Source organism: Triturus cristatus, chromosome 6, assembly GCF_964204655.1.
Source record: "Triturus cristatus chromosome 6, aTriCri1.1, whole genome shotgun sequence".
NCBI lineage: Eukaryota > Metazoa > Chordata > Amphibia > Caudata > Salamandridae > Triturus > Triturus cristatus.
This window is the reverse complement of record NC_140589.1, coordinates 1,694,580,766-1,694,598,999: the sequence shown is the minus strand read 5'-3', so window position 1 is coordinate 1,694,598,999 and position 18,234 is coordinate 1,694,580,766. Positions and strand designations below refer to the sequence as shown.

At 43.0% G+C, this 18,234-nt stretch overlaps 1 protein-coding gene across 2 annotated transcripts in view; it reads left to right on the top strand.

Moving 5' to 3' along the window:
* PTPN14 (protein tyrosine phosphatase non-receptor type 14) overlaps positions 1-18,234 on the top strand; it is a 375,359-nt gene that overhangs the window by 339,117 nt on the left and 18,008 nt on the right. For both annotated transcript variants that reach the window (XM_085612914.1, XM_085612915.1), the window contains exons 15-17: positions 4,144-4,362; positions 14,405-14,533; positions 17,513-17,747. In XM_085612914.1, coding sequence (XP_085469040.1) covers positions 4,144-4,362; positions 14,405-14,533; positions 17,513-17,747 — 583 coding nt within the window. The remainder of the gene's footprint in view (positions 1-4,143; positions 4,363-14,404; positions 14,534-17,512; positions 17,748-18,234) is intronic.

Genomic DNA, 18,234 nt, shown 5'->3' with positions numbered 1-18,234 from the left:
CACTTTTTTTGGATGTCCGGTGCCAGTCCTTTACCTTCACTGAATAATTCATATATAAGGAAAATCACTTTAAGATCCGCTATTTTAAATTTTTTTTTAAAGTTTATTTTATATCCGTACTGAGCTAAGAGTGTCACTATTCTGTCCACCATGTATAAGTGTTCTATTAAATCAGTATCTGTCATGTAGATGTTATGAATGTAGGATAACACCTTTGGATCTTATTGTAAGATCTCTATTGATCTAGGATGACCTATATATCACACTTTGCTTCTGATTTTAATGGGTACTGAGCCCGAATTTGGGGGTCACTGTTTAAGGGAATCTTATGTGGAACAGATTCCTAATTCCACCCTGCTTGGTTTCTGTACTGCGCCAGAGCCTATTTTAAAATATACATATGTGTTGGATGGAATACTTGAATTAATCTCAACCACTGGTAATTTCTATAGGCACATATCAGTCCATTGTTATTTTACCCCCATGCCACCTCAGTTTGGCCCCATTCATATACAAATCAGTCTTGACCCCTGCTCCAGTGGTAACAGTTCAGCCCAAACTGCCAGGTAGGGGGTCCTCCCTGGACAGGAACAGAGGCAGCCTAGGACAGGTTTCGCCCTGATTAGGGCTGATCAGGGAAGTATAGCTTGGTTCCAGTGTGCACAGAACCCACGTTTGGGCATACCTGTACTACTTAGGCCGACACAGCAAAGTATACAAAAAAGTGATGGATGGAATGCTGGATTAATCTCAACCACTAGTTATTATTCAAGGCAACATCACAGTTCATCGTTATTCTGCACACCATACCGCCTCAGTTTGGAACCAGCCAAATGCAAATCAGTCTTGACCCTGCTCCAAAGGGAACAGCCCTGCCCGAATGGCCAGGCCAGGCCCTTCTTGAACCAGAATGCAATCAACCTAAGACCAGCTGACATAATTAGCATAATTAAGCTTCTGCACATCGGTGGGCATGTCAAAAAAGAGAAGTGAAGCAGGTCGGTGACATACCACATTATGAAATATCACTCTCCACAGAAACCTACTTCACCTCTAGATATACTTTCTTCTGTAGTTTAGACATAAAGAAATGTGTGTTACTTTTCATTGGTACGTTCTGACACTCACTCGGTCTACCCCACACGCTTTCTTTAAGCACTGTGCAATATACTCTTGATTTAGTATCCCAACTGACGTTGGCCTGGATATCCTGAAAGCCATTTTAGCATGAGGCTTTGAAGCTGCAATTGCTGCTGTGCACTCTATATTATTTAACTCTGGACTTGTCATACTTGCCAGACGGCCCATCTGCTTTCTTTTCTCTATAGGCTACATGTTTGTAGGTGAATAAGAGAGAAGAGAGGACATGAATTGAAAAGTGAAAGATGAAAAGGTTATTTTGGAGGGAGAGGGTTGAGAAAGACTGGAGTCCCTTATGCAACAGTCGATCTCATTGTTCTCACCTTTATGGTGCATACTTTCGGTCTGCCCCCTTGTTGGGGGGAAGGAATCCTACACATAGCAGGAAAGGGGACAGATTGACTGAGTGTTACCAGCCCCTCTTTTGTTAGATTCCAAATATTTTGGTGCAGACAGAGGCAAGTAAGTATGTTGTAGTGGCAGCCTAACCTGAGGACAGATTGCAGTTTGCTGCATTGTAGCAGGCTGGGAACTGACAGACCAGACATGTGTTGCAGTCCTGATCTCCCATTATTACAAATCTAAATCTTTGCAAGTTACATTGCTTGGCGAAGCCTTGCTCATTTGTAGGTCTCGCCTGAGCCAGCGCATGCGCTACTCTGGTGAGACATTTAGTGAGTGGGCTTTCAAAAGTCCGACCGGTTGGCATAGAGCGTGCGGTTACGCACACAATGACAAGCAGAGCACACCACTCGCCAGCCTGCTTTCACTTTTCCCGTTGCACGCGCTCCACTCGCATCCCTCCCCCCGGAGACAGCTTGTTCCGCTTAGGTCCCATCTATCTCGCCCATAATCTCCCCGTACGCATCCCCATCCCCCACATCAAGCTCCCCCAACCCCCTCCTCAATTTTGCCCATCGTTCCATTATTCCTCACAGTTGTGCGCTGGCTGCCCCCTCACACGACCCCCCACCCATTTCCGCCTCCTTTCTTTCGTGGTCTCCCTGTTGCTGTTCTCTTTTTTTTTTACCTGCCTCCCCTTCAGTCTTACCGTGGCCGATCTCTTCCCGCCCATCTGTCTGGCTCCCCCTCCCCGGTGTGTCCTTCCTCCCAAGGACAGGAGCTGAATGTTCTTCCAGGAAGTACAACCTTGCCTCGAGGGAAGGCACAGGGCACTCCGGGCTCTCTAAAAGGATGTGTCACGTGACGAGGGGTACTTCCTGTTTCTCGATGTCCTGCTCACGTGCTAGAGTGGCGCAGTGCCCGTTGGGTCTATAGGAGCGCAGTCGTTACTGCCTTTAAGTGGGTGGGTAGAAATCCGGCAACTCTACCAATCACTGACTAATGGTTTAAATTAAAAAAGCACGGCTTGCAAGCGCTGTAAGGAACTTTTTGGCTAGTGCAAAACCCCGACTTTTAATCTGTGCAGGTCACGTTTGAGTGGTTTATCCAGACCAGTTTATTGTTACATTCTGGCACTGCCACGTTCAGATTCTCTCTATTTATAACTGCAAGCGAAGGACTGAAGTTAAACAACATATCTGCAATGAGGACCCACGCATGGTACGTGTAGCACTGGCACCTTTAGCCAGCCCTCGCTTTTCATGCTGTTTTTGGAGGAACTAGTTGCAGTTTTAAAAGTGAAACTACAAGTCCCAGAACACACTATGAGAATAGCTTAAAAAGGTAGGACGTACTGCCTGATGTGCCACTAGTGTTCCGATAAATGCACAATTACCACCTTTGAACCCTCTCTCTACCTCTCTCTCTACCTCTACCTCTCTACCTCTCCCTATCTCCCGCTCTCTACCTCTCTCTCTCTACCTCACTCTACCTCTCTCTCTACCTCTACCTCTCTCTCTCTCTCTCTCTACCTCTCTCTCTCTCTCTCTCTACCTCTCTCTCTCTACCTCTCTACCTCTACCTCTCGCTATACCTCTCTTCCTCTCTTTCTCTCTACCCCTCTCTACCTCTCTACCTCTCTCTCTAACTCTCTACCTCTCTCTACACCCCTCTCTCTACACCCCTCTCTCTACACACCCCTCTCTCTCTACCGACCCCTCTCTACCCACCCCTCTCTCTACCCACCCCTCTCTCTACCCACCTCTCTACACACCTCTTTCTCTCTCTCTCTCTCTCTCTCTCTCTCTCTCTCTCTCTCTCTCTCTCTCTCTCTCTCTCCACACCTCTCTCTCCACACCTCTCTCTCCACACCTCTCTCTCCACACCTCTCTCTCTCTCTCCACACCTCTCTCTCTCTCTCTCTCCACACCTCTCTCTCTCTCTCTCTCCACACCTCTCTCTCTCTCTCTCTCCACACCTCTCTCTCTCTCTCTCTCCACACCTCTCTCTCTCTCTCTCCACACCTCTCTCTCTCTCTCTCTACACACCTCTCTCTCTCTCTCTCTACACACCGCTCTCTCTCTCTCTACACACCGCTCTCTCTCTCTCTCTCTCTCTCTACACACCTCTCTCTCTCTCTCTACACACCGCTCTCTCTCTCTCTCTCTACACACCGCTCTCTCTCTACACACCTTTCTCTCTCTCGCTCTCTCTCTCTCTCTACCTCTAAATGGCAGCCGGAGCCTGATAGCACTGCTTGTCCTTAAAAAACTAAATTTAAAAAAGCATTGGCATAGCCAATAGGTCTCGCATTTGGGGCTTTATAAGTAACCATGCAACAGTTAATGTTATTGCACCAAGGATATTGTGCTGCATAACTAAATACTTAAAAGGTCCCAAAAGCTAGACCTATTGGCTATGCCAATGCTTGTTTATGGAGACATAGACCATTAGGACTCAACACACGTTACGTTCCCCTATTTCATCAACCTCTTTAGGATGAAAAGCTGATCAGATTGACTCAAGTGTGCATTAGAATATTCAACCTGGGACTTTTAATGACATTTCAAAGTGAATGGCATCTTTGATCACTGCAATGAGAGTGACTGTCCTTTGAACTGGGCGATGATCACAGTTGGTGTTCTTGTGGTTTAATTGCAGTGTAAAATCTTGCGGTCACGGCTGGAGGAAGGCATGGTGTTCACGGAATATGAGCAGATTTCAAAGAAAAAGGCAGACGGTGTTTTCACCACAGCGACGCTGCCCGACAACATCGAGCGCAATCGCATCAGAGAGGTTGTTCCATACGAGGAAAATCGAGTCGAGTTGGTGCCGACCAAAGAAAATAATACCGGCTACATCAACGCCTCCCATATAAAGGTAAAAATATTTTAGTACCACATAGCTATAGGTGGTGTTCTTTCACACCAATAAAGTTGAACTGTTTCTATCAATTTGTCAATTTTTGTGCTTTGCATATGTTTTTATCAAGCTTTTGTTAATTTAGCAAGCATTTGCTTGGAAGTAATTATGAGGTGCCATATTTTGATTACATGAAATGCTACATATTACATTAACTTTTACTGTACAACAGATACTATGATTGCATCAGTGCACTGACATTTATGTTTTCAGTCATAGGCTGTTTGCATTAAATGCTGGTGATGGTTTTACATTGAGATGTTGAACTCCTGTTTAGGAGTACCATTTTATTCTTGATTTTTAGGGTAATCACTAAGTTGGCAAATTATTTCCTCGCAGATCTGTTGTATATAAATTTAGCTGCTGTACATATGCTGAAAATCTACCATAAATCTGATCCTACATTATATATGCCTGACTTATGGGTATGCACTGAATACGACTTTGATATGGGTGGATACTTTTCACAAGTGCTTTATGTGTTGAAATGGAAGGTGTTCAAAGGTAATTTTGATGGTGCTGAGTGAAGAAGCAAGTCATATGCTGAGTAGGGAGACTTTCCAGTGGAGGGCAAGAAGAATTAATATATAGGACAGGGAACACAGTGGGGTTGTAACAGTGATGGGCTTGTCAGAGCAATGAGTATTACTTGTTCAAGAAATGCGTTTCAGACCTTGCATGCAGTCATATGTCTGATGAGCAATGTTGTATAAGGGACCAGCTGGGTTAATATAGTAGTGGGAGTTTGGTGTGAAACTGGAGAGCATAACTGGGGGTCAGCGGGAAAAGTAAGTAACTTTTAATGAGAGATGAATGGGCGAGGCCTAGTATCTCTGCGGTCCAGCATACGAGTAACAGAGCATGGCTCTGGGCACTTAGGAACAGGATCCATATAAGACAGTTGAGGGGTTTTTCACAGGGTTTGACGTATGCATTATGGAACTCACTGGGGATTAGGGCATTGACCAACATTTTTTAGAGGAAGCGTGGATACTGATGTGATTTGTGATTTTTTTTATGGATGAATAGTAGGCTGCAGTGGGCAGCGTTGGCTGTTACTACGATTCATGTGTGAAGTCTCATCTCACTGATGAAGTGCACTTCTCAGAAGTGGGGGGGGAGACTGCATCTAGTGGAAAGCAGATGGGATCTAAAATGTTTGTAGGGACACTGGGTTATGAGAATCCAATGAGTTTGATCTTGGCGAAGAAGAGCTGATGCTGTTCACAGCTAGCCAGTGTCCAGAGGCAGTTAGCAGAGTGTCTGTTAGGAAGGGAGATCAGATGAAGATTGTAATCTCATTACCAAAGAGATAGTAAAGGAATTGGAAAACAAGCTATCCTCAAAAGAGTGCATAGAGAGAAAGGAAAGTATGAAGACAGAGCCTTCCTTGATGACCACTTTTAGTGGGTTTGTGGAACTGGAAACATACCACATCTCTGGCAGCTACATTTCTGTTGCTAATTCCACAGAGAATTTTATTACTTCTTGTTTTAAGACACATGTTATGTCTGCCTGAATACTAAATTGCATTGACATTCAATAATGCTAATTATAGAATAACATTCTGTCGATGTCTGTGTCCAAGTACTTACCGCTATATAACTTGATGTTAGTTTTTCAAAATTAACTAGGAATGAAAGCAATGAACAGCTCTTTGCCATCAGACGTGGGCTTTTCTGAGGGTTCTTTTTAGGTCTCGCCTGAGCCAGCGCTTTAGCGCTGCTCTGGCGAGAGTTTTAGTAAGCGGGTTTTGGAAGTGCTAACTAGTGGCTTTTTTCAGGCCTCCAGCTACAGTGCATGTGTGCCGGGCGCGCGCACCATTTGTCAGCCTGCGTGATCACTTTTGCGGCCGCTTTGATGTTCTCAGTGAGCCGCGCGGCCACTGAGAACATCAAAGCAGCCGCGAAAGTGCACACCATTTGCCAGCCTGCATGCCTCTCTCCGCCTTAGTGCGCATGACGTGCCCTTCCCCCCTCCCTTATCCCACTTCCTGCTTGTTTTCTAAAGAAGGTTTGATCACATTTTAAAGCTGCAGTTCTCTTAAAGTTGCATTAAATATACCAGCACCAAGTGTATAATTTGTCAGTCTTGCTAGGTTACTCCAGTTAGTTTCATACATATGTATCAAGACTACAAGTGCCTTAATGCATAGCTGCAGTAACTGCCCAGCACTGGAGCTGTGTGAACCTTGATGCACCAGCCTTACATTTTTAATTGGGCTCAAATGGCAACCGTGTACTGGCCACATTTTTAGGTCTTGTATTAGCCAAGGCATTTTGAGTTTACCAACATTATATTTATAATCTCTCCACACATCCGTTGGGCATGCACGCATCACTCGCGTGCTTGTTTTCTTTTACTTCCGCGGCAACAAGCACCCCATTCCGCGCTTTACCTTTAATGGCAGCAGTGCCCCTTTCTTTAGACGCTTCTCGTCTAAAGAAAGGGGCTCGGCCGGAGGTCACAATGTACCTTTTACAGACCAGAAATGCTGCTCAAACTTCCCATATACAACTTCCTTGATCAAGTAAACACTATCATTCCTTTTATTTTCAGAAAGACTAAACTGTTTTTTCGCCATGAAAATAAATGCACATTAATATATAAATATATTTTTTTAAAGCGACAAAAAGACATTTGCGAGCGCGCTGACCTTATTTGGGAACAGTTACGAACTCAACCCTCAATAATGCTGGTTTTTATACCGCACATCACTTCCACACTGCAGGTACTGATCTGCCCACAGCCCCGGTGAGCACACAAAAAGCACAACATGTTTTAAGAGAGGACAAAGGAATCACTTTAAACAGAAGATCGTTTGAAGTAACGAAACCAGCGTGGCATGTTTTTGCTTTAAAGGAAACAAAAGAAGGATTAAACAGTCTCAGCATGGCCAGGTGCAACATTTACATGCTCAAAGGTGTGCAGCATGAGCGTTCCCAAGGTTCAATGCCACACATGCACAAAAGCAGGAATCACAGTTACCGCAGAGTATGCGATAAATTTAGATGTGTATTTATTAGCTTTTCTCTCTTCAAACACAGCAAAATAAAATTGCCTCATTTCCTTCAGTTTCAAATAAAGAGCAAAAAAAAAGTAAAAGACCTGCTCCTGGTTTCACTAGTTGAAGGAGGTTAGATAATTGTCTCTGGAGATGTGATCAAAGTCAGGCCGGAAACAGCTCTGCATCAATACAGCTGTGACTCGAAGCACTTTCAATGTGAGAAAATCATAAAACGTCTATTGATCATGACTTTTTAATTTTGCATGGAATCACAAGCATATCATTCCCAAAGAAAGGCACTGATCCTATACCAAAGGAACACTTTCAGCGTTCTAAGCCTGACCCCACCTCATCAAGCCATCTTAATGCCACTTGGCAAAGCAAAAGGCTATTTAATTATTTGCAAGTTTGTGTAGTGTTATACATCAGTGTGCAGTAACATAATATTTAAGAGTCCAGCAGATGTGTGGGGTGAGCCTTGACCTGCCGGTCTTCATCTACTAGCTTGTTGGCCAGCAGACAAAATTCATTAAAAACAAGCATTGGCATAGCCAATAGGTCTCGCCTTTGGGACCTTGTAAGTGTTTAGTTATCCTGCACAAAATCCTTGGTGCAACAACATTAACCGTTGCATGGCTAAACACTTATAAGGTCCCAAAGGCGCGACCTATTGGCTATGCCAATGCTTGTTTTAGAGTTGCTGGCCTGCACAACCTAGGCGATGTTATATCGGTATGTTCTATGTCGCCAGCGTGTGGAGAAGTGGCATTTGCACAGTGCCCTTCAATCTTGCATATCGTTGCAGTTGTAGAGAGTTGCTTTGTTGTGCAATACACTCAATTGTCACTAGAGCATGGAACATGAACCCAGTGTGGTGGAAGGGCAAAGTCCTCATTTATTGGGGAGCGACTTTCATGAAATACTGGCGCGCAGCCAGGTCTGCCTTCTCCAGAAACTTCCAAATTCCAACCCTTGCGTGGGAAGCCCTAAAGACAGATTACAAACTGTTGAATGAGTTATACAATGAATTTATCCCAGTGAAATAGCTGTGGCTGTTTTCCTTGTATGTTATTCGTGCCCCAATATAATTGTACTGCCATATGTAACATTATGTGTGGTATTGAGTTATGAAGGTTGTGAGTAATATACTTCTTTCAGCAATTAAGTGCTTGCTGGATATTTAGTTATAGATTTGTATTGGTTGATTTATTGAGTTCTCTGTGTCTAACCCTGAGGGTCAAGTGCTAAAGGGGTGAACCTAGAGCTCATTTTGCACACACTCACACACACACATAAGGATGGCAGACAGTAAATGTGAAGATGCAAGCCTGAAAAATGTGTCTATCGATAAGTTGAAGGGATGTGTTGGGATAGAGATAAAAGACTCTTAAGGTGAGCGAGATCATTATCAATTTCATGATGGACAGAAAGGAGAAAGCTGCAAGGAGGCACCCCAGAGGAGGGTGCTGTGGACGCAGGCCGGTAGAGTCCCAAAGTACACGTTTCCCCCATACTGCCCCCAACAGTGTTCACTCCCTTGTTTTGCAGATTTGCCCAGGGACCATCTCCTCCTTGTCTAGGGTACCCATGTCCTGTATCCCAGGGATCTCCCCCTTAGGTAGTTTAGGTTTTGGCAAGACCCTGAAATGTGAATTAGCACTCCAGAGTCACAGGACAGAGGGGGAGGAGAAGGGCTGGGGAATTTGAGAGAGCAACATTCTTGTTGGACCCTCAGGAAGAGGTGTGGCGAAAGCATAGTCGGGATCAGTGGGCCTGAGAAGAGAGAAAGCGGAGACAAGAACAGGAGAGAGATGGAGAATCAGAAATGGAGTAATAGCATTTAAAAAGTAAAGCTCAGGTTAGTAACAGAAAAATGAGTTCGCTCTTGGGATAGTCATTCTCCCTCCACGTACAAGGGGACACACCATTAAGATACTAAAGGGAATTATATACATGTATGTGGCAGGCGCTGACATTCTAGGGTGGTTCCACAGTTGTGAGATGGAATGAAAGGCGCAGTGCCTACATGATCAGTCCTAGACTGCGACTGAGTCATTTGTCTGTAGAAGACACTGAATTCACTGGTAGGACGCCTGAGAGTGACAATCTGACTTACAAGTGCACGAAGGACTCTGCTATGCTTTGAGCTGAAGCCGGCCCGGTACTTGTAGAGATTCTGTGAGAACTTTGTGGTTTGTTTGTGCGCTGGATCCATTACATGAATACATGTGTGTGATTGGAATGAGTGGGCTGTAGGGACGGAGGTGAAGGGTTACCGTTTGCTAAATCAGTTAATATAATAAAACAAACTATAACACAAACAAATTCCACAATCACGAAGCACTGTTTTTTAAGTAGAAACAAGACGTATTGGCTTTGCCAGTGCTTGTTTTTGAAAAGCGCTGTGTGAAAGTTAAGCTGTTCAGTGTCTCTGAGGATATGTCTTTACAAGTGATCCACATGTGTACATTGCAGTAGTGTTGAGTGTCGCAGTCTTTAGCGTTTTCTTTACCAGTTTAAAATTTTAAATCATAGAAATTAAAATTCTAGCTGCTATTTTCCGTTCCATTTATTAATTAGGAATCCGAGCTTTTTTTGTTGTTGCATTTTTTCTCCGACTAAAACCAATACAGGCATTGTTAGAAGCAGGCAGAGATAGCCAATACTTTACTTTGGCAATCTTGGCTTAAATGGAACTCTTCAGAGCTGTCTTATTGCAAAACAGTTCGACAAATTACTTTCCCATCAAGAGAGGTGTCACTACTGTGCTGTGGCTTGGGACCGATCCGTATAAGTTTTTTAGTTGATTAGTTTTGCGAACAGTTAAGCCGCCTTTGAGTAAGATGGGCGTGAATAGAAAATTATTCACCTTCTGTAGCATTGAAATTTAAAACGAGCTAAGACATGTAGGAAAAGAAAAAAATGACGTCAGTCGAAAAATAATAACTTTTAGACCTTCAAATCTGAATAAAAAACGTTTATTTATTGAGGTGACAAGTGGTTCCGTAATGTAAAATGGCATGAATAGTCCATTTCTCTACGTCTTATTAATTCTTCCTTCTTGCCTTCGAAACAAGGGGTGTGTAAAGCTCATAACATACTGCAAATCACAATATTGAGCACTGTTGTTAATTTTGACAGATGTTCTTAAAATACATAAACTACTTGTGCCACCTATCGTTCGTAAAGGTGTTTTTTTTTAAACATAGCCTGACCCAATAAATTCGAAAATATTTTTATGCTGTTGAGTAATTGTATCATGCGACATCTGCAAATAGAACTCGAAGAAGCATAAAAATGTAGGAGGTGTGCCAAACCACTGTTCCTGTTTGTAGACGTTAAAGACAGGGCTTCAACGCCATCTAGTGGACAAAACCAATAATGTTCCAGCACGGGCAACTAAATTGAAACGAAAACCTCTTTACAGTAATATTTCATAGCTAGAACTACTAGTGGTGCTTTTTTTGACTAACTGGACTTTTATCTAGAATAATGGTCTTTGCAGGACTCAAAAATAATTTGCGGCTTTTGTAAAAATGATTTCGCGGCATAGCTTTCAGTGAAGGGGGATATATTTGTGATTCCATATGTTCTGCAGTTAAAGAGCTTTAATGTAATGTGCTCTGTGCGCATATAGCTATGTAGACTCTACCCCTGGAGCAATAGATTGCAAGCTCAGATATGAAAACATTACTTTTATTAGACATGTTTCGGATGTTTTTGGCTCATTTAACAAATTACAGTTTCGTGTAAACATTTGTAACATTTAAATTATAAATTTTTGAGTTTTATATTCTGTATTTTTACATAGTCTTGGTTGCCTAATTGTGAGGAAAACAAAGAACAGGACCTAAGCAAAATACTTTAAAAGGAATCTGGAAGCAGCACTGCCTGGATTTCAGGTAGATGCTCCGGAGTGCCAGCACTTTTCTGCTAGGACGTGCTGCCCTTTATGACAAATATATTATTGCCAAAATCCACCATATCTTGCTGTATAGGCTCTATTGGGTGCAGGGGAAGTTCTTTAGGAGAGTCAAAAGTAGCTTTAGGACCCTATTATGGGAGGGAGGGACATCCCACATACCACTGAGCATTGACGGCGCTATATAGAATAGCGTAGAAGGGTGGTATTTTCCTCCCAAATGGTAAACACTATTCCTGGCTTCTCAGTTGTTGGTGATAAATGATTGAGTTCATTTACCACTGGAAGAGCGCTCCACTGATTACGTAGAGTCTCTCTTGGTTCCAGAACATGCTTTTGTTGTGTATTCGTTATGAGGTACAGCCGCCCTGCCTCAGGTGACCCGTAGGGTGACACAGGTATGGGAGCGACTAAGAAGGCTTTGGGTGAAGGGGCAGACTGATCCGGGCAACCCCCCCTGTAGGTGGGGAAAATGCTTCCATATGTAGTTCAAATATTAGGATTCTGACCATGAAACCTATTTGGGATATCCTCACTGGGAGATGTCATGGGTAAAGGAAGACTGAAATCCTTTAGTTTAACTTCAGGCAATTCCTCTTCATCCAGTTTGCAATATGAGAGACACGCAGCTGCAAAAATGTATTGCCTCTTTTTAACGTCCGATGATATAGACACCACAATTTGTGTATCATCAGTAGGAGAACACCGCAAGACCATAGCTACGAGTAAGATTATTCAAGCGGGTTACATAGATATTAAAAAGTGTGGGGCTAAGTGAGGAGCCCTGAGGCACCCCACAGGGGAGGGAGAGGAGAGCAGACCTACCCACTCCCATCTCCACTTGCTGTTGCCCGTCACCTAGGAACGAGCTCAGCAACGCCAGAGAGGATCCAGAGTTTGAACACAGATCTGGGTACACATTGTGATTTGGAGTGGGAGGCAGCCCTGATGCACCAGAATATTAGCCATTCAGGTGAGTCTCCATCTCCTTCACCTTAAAATGTTGCACCGGCCCCACTATACCTCAACCAGACTATATGCCGTGGGCCTGTGTAACACCAGCACATGCCTGGAGGGTGGAATGGGGGAGGGTGCTGTCTTGCATTCATTATTGAGGTGCAGCAAACATCTGAGATTCTGAAGCAAAATATCTTCTGAATTATTATCTATACTGGGTTTAGATGTCCCTTTTAGATCCCAAATAATATCGAACTATCTAGGCATTCCTTCACATCATGAGTGGGGGAATGCATTGTGTCTAGTCCACAGCCAAAGAGGTGCACACGTGGACTAGTGCATGTCATCTGAAAAAGGTAAATATGGAGCTAGTCTTTTAAACTTGTACACAATATATGGACCCAGCTTACACACTATTGTTTGTCAGTCGGTGGAGATTCTTCTGAGAGATCAGAACTGGAACAACCTTCCCAAGACATGCCAGACATAACATGCCCTTGACTAGAAAGTTCAAGATCCCTGTACCGCACAATTAGATTTTTTATCTACATTATGAATTTATTATGTGTGTACAATTTCCACCTCATGGACTCCCAACACAATGCCAGATATTCATCATATATGTTGTACCGTATTTGTAAACATTAACTCAATACAAATCATAAAAAAGGAAAAACAAGTGATCCTACACCACAGCGTTTGATGTTCTTTTATGTGAAATGAAAATAGTAGATAAGATTCTAATTGCATTTCAGTCCAAGTGCAGCTGTGTTAATAGACACAATAGTACACTATTTAGTGGGGTTTGTTTTAGTCTGTGTATAGGCACTTCTGTTTTAACTTTTAGATTGGATCATTTATTTCCCAATGTAATTATTGGTTCAAAAAATATATTTTCTGCCATATTATTTTGTACCTTTGGTAGTCTTCAACTTTCAGGACGTTTATTGAGCCTTACTGACTTTTTTGTGCAGCCACAAATGGGGTATGGACCACACATGGAGTCTGGAGGAAAGTGCTAATGCAAATATGTAAATGTATTTGGCAGATTTGAACTTTTATCATTTTTTAATCTTTCAGCTGTGGGTGAAATTATTTAGTGTATTGGGTGTTTTATATGGGAATCCACTCAGTCGCTCGCATCATAATGCCAGTAGCAACCAGGAGAAGGTGGTGTGATGTTAGATTACATGGAATTTAGGAACTTAGGACTTTAAATCTCTTCTCAGCGCTTCCTGGCGCCTGGAATGGACTGGGGAAAAGTAGAGGAAATTTCTGTCTGCTCCACCGTATGACAATTAATGTCCTTTTTAAGTTTGGCCCTTGATTATTGCAAACCGGCATGTCTTCTTGTAGCATTTGCATCACACCTGGACGACTGCGTTTTTTGTACATTCGCTGCCACATATAGTTTCCGTAATGAATAGGTATTTTGAATGCCACATTGATATAGGTGCCAGTTTGGTAAGGCTGTTATCACAAATGCGCGTTCCCTTTTGCAGCTGCGCAGAGTATAAATATGGGTCATGTTAGCCCCTCCATGTCATGTCTGGGTAGGACTTGTGCTTTGTTACTTCCTTCCACTATGCTGTCGTGCACAGTGCTCTGACACACCTCAAAGGTAATTGTGAATAATGTGTAATGCTGATCCGGTCTGTGCCTTTGGTGGCTTTGGCTCAATATGTGGAAATCAGGTCTCCTAACTTTGTGAGCCGCAGTCATGGTCTGGCACTAAAGTCACAGCACAGCGATATCTCTTGGTGAATCTCAGTCCATGGGCATGTTCCAGAATTCCTTAATGCCACATATTTAAAAAATATATAGCACCCTTATCCTGTAAAACCTGTAGTTGGGCCACTTGCTCATTGTGCATTAATGCCACTGTCTGGGAAGGAATTCCGGCCAAATGATCACGTGATTTAAGCATAGAGAACAAAACAAGGGATCATTTCTGCACTATAAAGCACATGATAAAAGCATGCACGTCTTCTTAATGTGTGTCAGTTCAAGATAATATTTGGCTTTGACGCCTTTGTCTGCCGTGGGATAGAAAGTTGAAACAATGTCATGATAGATGGAACTGGAAAGTGAATACTAATCTTCCTGCCTCCTAGGTGTCGATATCCGGAGAAGAGTGGCACTACATAGGCACGCAGGGGCCACTGCCAAACACATGTCACGACTTCTGGCAGATGGTGTGGGAACAAGGCGTGAACGTGATAGCCATGGTCACTGCTGAAGAGGTAAGTGAGACTGCAGTAGATGGTACTTTATAGTGTGCGCATGGGAACCCCACCATTCTCAAGACCTGTAGTGGAACAATGTTTTCTTTTGCTGCCTTCTTTATTGTAAGATTTCCTTTCATATTCACACTTTCCTGTGTTTTTACAAGTGTTTTATTGCATGAATTGTATTGTCGCAGGCTGTTTCTTCAGTTCAGGGATTCCCTGTGCCAAACAAAGCATAGATATTTCCACTGGGATCTGAGAACTGAGTGACGGGCTTGGTCAGAGGGGTTTATGTGGCCAACATTAGCCAAATCGGCATCCCACCCCCTTGATCAGTCACTGTGATGCACGAAGCAGATGGTCCTCCTGAAATGCACTTTCTTGAAACCTTTTAATGTTATCGCCAAAGAAAACAGAGAAATATTTCCACTAATAATCGCAGAGCAATGCTTTCTCTTTGTGAGAATTGGCACATTAACAGTAACATCAACTCACTCTGATGAAACAAGAACAGCCTTCAACAGTGCCGCAGGTAAATATTTCCTTTATATTGTTCGCTTCATCATGTTTTACTTGATGTTCCCGCACTTCAAAGGGCATAGAATCCGTAGCTTCATCATATCTCTAGGTTCAGGATATCCTGCTAAATACTCTTTCAAAAATGCACTGAAAGACATTCAATGTCTGTAAACGTTTTTGTACCAGAAAACAAACATGAACATTCAGGGCTGTCCCCAGTTGCATGCAGCCAGGGCTGATATTAAAAGGATGGTCTGCTGTCCACTGGGTGGCGAAAAGGATCTGGCAGAGTTGGAGAGACGTTTACACTGATCCTTTGGTGACTTGTTGGTTTTCTGAAGTTAGTCTGGTGGCTCCTGGCCAGTTTGGAGTAGAGGAGAGGCCCACCAAAGTGCCCATTAGCATTTGACACTAATTCACTCTTCGTGCCAGTAAGTGAGGTACTTCAGACACATTGACAGTGCATTTTATATCAAATTCTGTTGATTGGATTTTCCTTTGAGAGTGGAACAGAAATGCAGTACACATGCAATAGTTGTCAAATGCAAGCCAAGAATTACAAATCTCACATGTAGGTTACAGCTTGTTCACGAGGTCTATGGTATAGAAAATGTATGAATCTATACAATCATATCTTGTTGCATTTAGTATTCCGCAACTGTCCGTCAATCCACCCTCTGAAAAGGAAACTTAACATACCTAACAAACCAACAAAACTGTGATGTCGACAGTGCATTTTAGCAAAGGTTGTGCAGCATGTGCTAGTGCGGTCTCTGGGAAGAGGATACTTGGGTGTGTGTATGCACATTACAGTTCTGCAACTCAAACATTTCAAGACATCAGACTCACAGCTAGACTCATATCTGGAACTTTTCCCAAGGGCAACAGAAATTCACATAGAAAATTGCAGAAATATGTTCTGAAAGCTCTGGTGTTTCCATTCATACTCCATGCATATCTAAATGTAAATGTGTTTGTACTTGTATAGCGCACTGCCACCCCCAACGGGGGCATCCTGGCGCTTTTACTCATACCGCTGTGGAACCCTTCCTGGCTTTCCATGTGAGGTGTCCACTCCTGGGCACCCCCATGGTGAGGCCAGGCATCCCAGCGCTGTTGGGGCCGTTGTGGAGATTAAGCAAGCTATTGCCCAGAGTTGCAGCGTGGGACCCATGATTAGAATAGGCACTGAGGCGAGAATATCCGGTCCGCGGAATTTATAGCCCGAGACCCTGCCGTGACGGGAATCGAACCCTGGTCCCGGACCAGTGCTCTGCATCGAGGTCTGCCACTCTAACCATTGAGCCACACTTCTCCACAATTGTGTTGTATTGTACTTACATTTTTATAGCGATTCATAATCTGAGGAGAACCCGAAGCATGTTATCAGGTGGTTGTATTCCACCACTGTGTGGGACTGGCAAGAGTTTTGGTGTTGTGCACGAGTAACAACAAGAGTGGTTCTCTTTTCCTGTCTTGGGTCTCATCGCTAAATATTGTAGTGGTGGGAAGAAGAGTGAGCGAAGGAATGCGTGCAGTTTAAATCAATCAAATGTCTTGGGGTATTCTGCAGATCCCTCATAGGATTTTAGGGTGACCAATGAAACCACCAACCTTTGTCCTGAGGCTGGAAACCGTGTTAAAGACAGATAATCTGTATATATATCATATGAAATTGGAGTGACCCTGAAAACAAAGATGAGCTCTCAAAATATCTCTTGTGTTTTGCTGTTGGGAATTTGCAGTTAACTACAACGATTGTATCAGAAAACCTGGGGGAGGATGAGCCAAAATTAACTGAAAATTAGTGTTTCACAATGGGTTCTGCTTTGTTTCCCAAATCCACTTATTTGAGGAACTGTAGACTCTTTGCCAAAAAGTAACTTAGAATATTGGAATTACACATTTGAAGATTTTAATCGCAGAGACAATTTTTCTACTGGTAAATACAAAATATATTAAAGATCTTGGGGGATTTTAGAAACATTGGAGAAACAGTAGGTGAAGCCACCCCTTAAGAGTCCAATAAAAGAATATGTTTTCTGAATTAGTTTTACAATAGTTTTAGACCAGGCATTCTTAGAACGCGGTGACCATCAGTGTGAGGTATACATATCAAACTGAGTCCTACATTGGTGTTAACTGGGTAGATTGTGAATAGATTTTATCCCTGTACAGACCAGTAGAGGCCTGCCAAGCTGCAAAATACTTTTTCATAAGATTAGGTCAGCAGAACCCACTGGTGTCGCAACTCTATCAGCACTGTCCCATTGGCCTGATTTGATTTTGTGAAATTATTTGATTAATAATTATGTGGATTTCTCAAACCTTTATTTCCTTGATAATGGCAACTTATATAAAGAGTGACTGAAAGATATCTATTTTGCGGACATTCAGTAATTCAAGCAGAGTTTTTTTTGTTGCTACAGGTATCTTTATGTTGAGTCACTCTAAATAAGTGTGTTGCTTCTGCAGGAGGGAGGTCGATGCAAGAGCCACCGCTATTGGCCTAAACTGGGCTCCCGGCACAGCTCCGCTACGTATGGGAAGTTCAAGGTGACAACGAAGTTCCGTACAGACTCTGGATGCCATGCGACTACAGGGCTGAAAGTTAAGCATCTGGTCTCTCTTCAGGAGAGGACAGTATGGCACTTGCAGTACACAGACTGGCCAGATCAGGGCTGTCCAGAAGACATCCAGGGCTTCCTGTGTAAGTTACTTCTCCTTCTAAGCTCTGAGTTCAAAGGACTTACAAGCGAGACTATTGGCTAGTGTTCGAGTCGTGTCATGAGGCGACCTGAAGTTGTAGGTGAATGCCGGAAATGCTAAGTGTATACATCACATTTGCTGGTATCACTGTACTGTTTAATGATTGTATTGCAACAACCTGTCTTACCCAAATGATTACTTTTCCCAGGATTAAACCCATATACGAATTTTGACTTGCTCCCTGGGGTAACTTTCTGTCTTGGGTGCGACAACGTAGGATTAGGCTCAGTGGGTTCCAGCAGATGATGGATTCACTCCTCTCTACTACTAGGAGATCAGAAGAGTTGGATTTCTTACATTAGTCAGTTCAGTTTGTTCAATTTAGGAGTTAATTCAGGGTTTCTGCAATCCCTGAATAAAAACCTGTCTCCAATTCCTTTATAATTGGCAACTTGTGACGCACCCAGCCACCTATTATAAAGAAATAA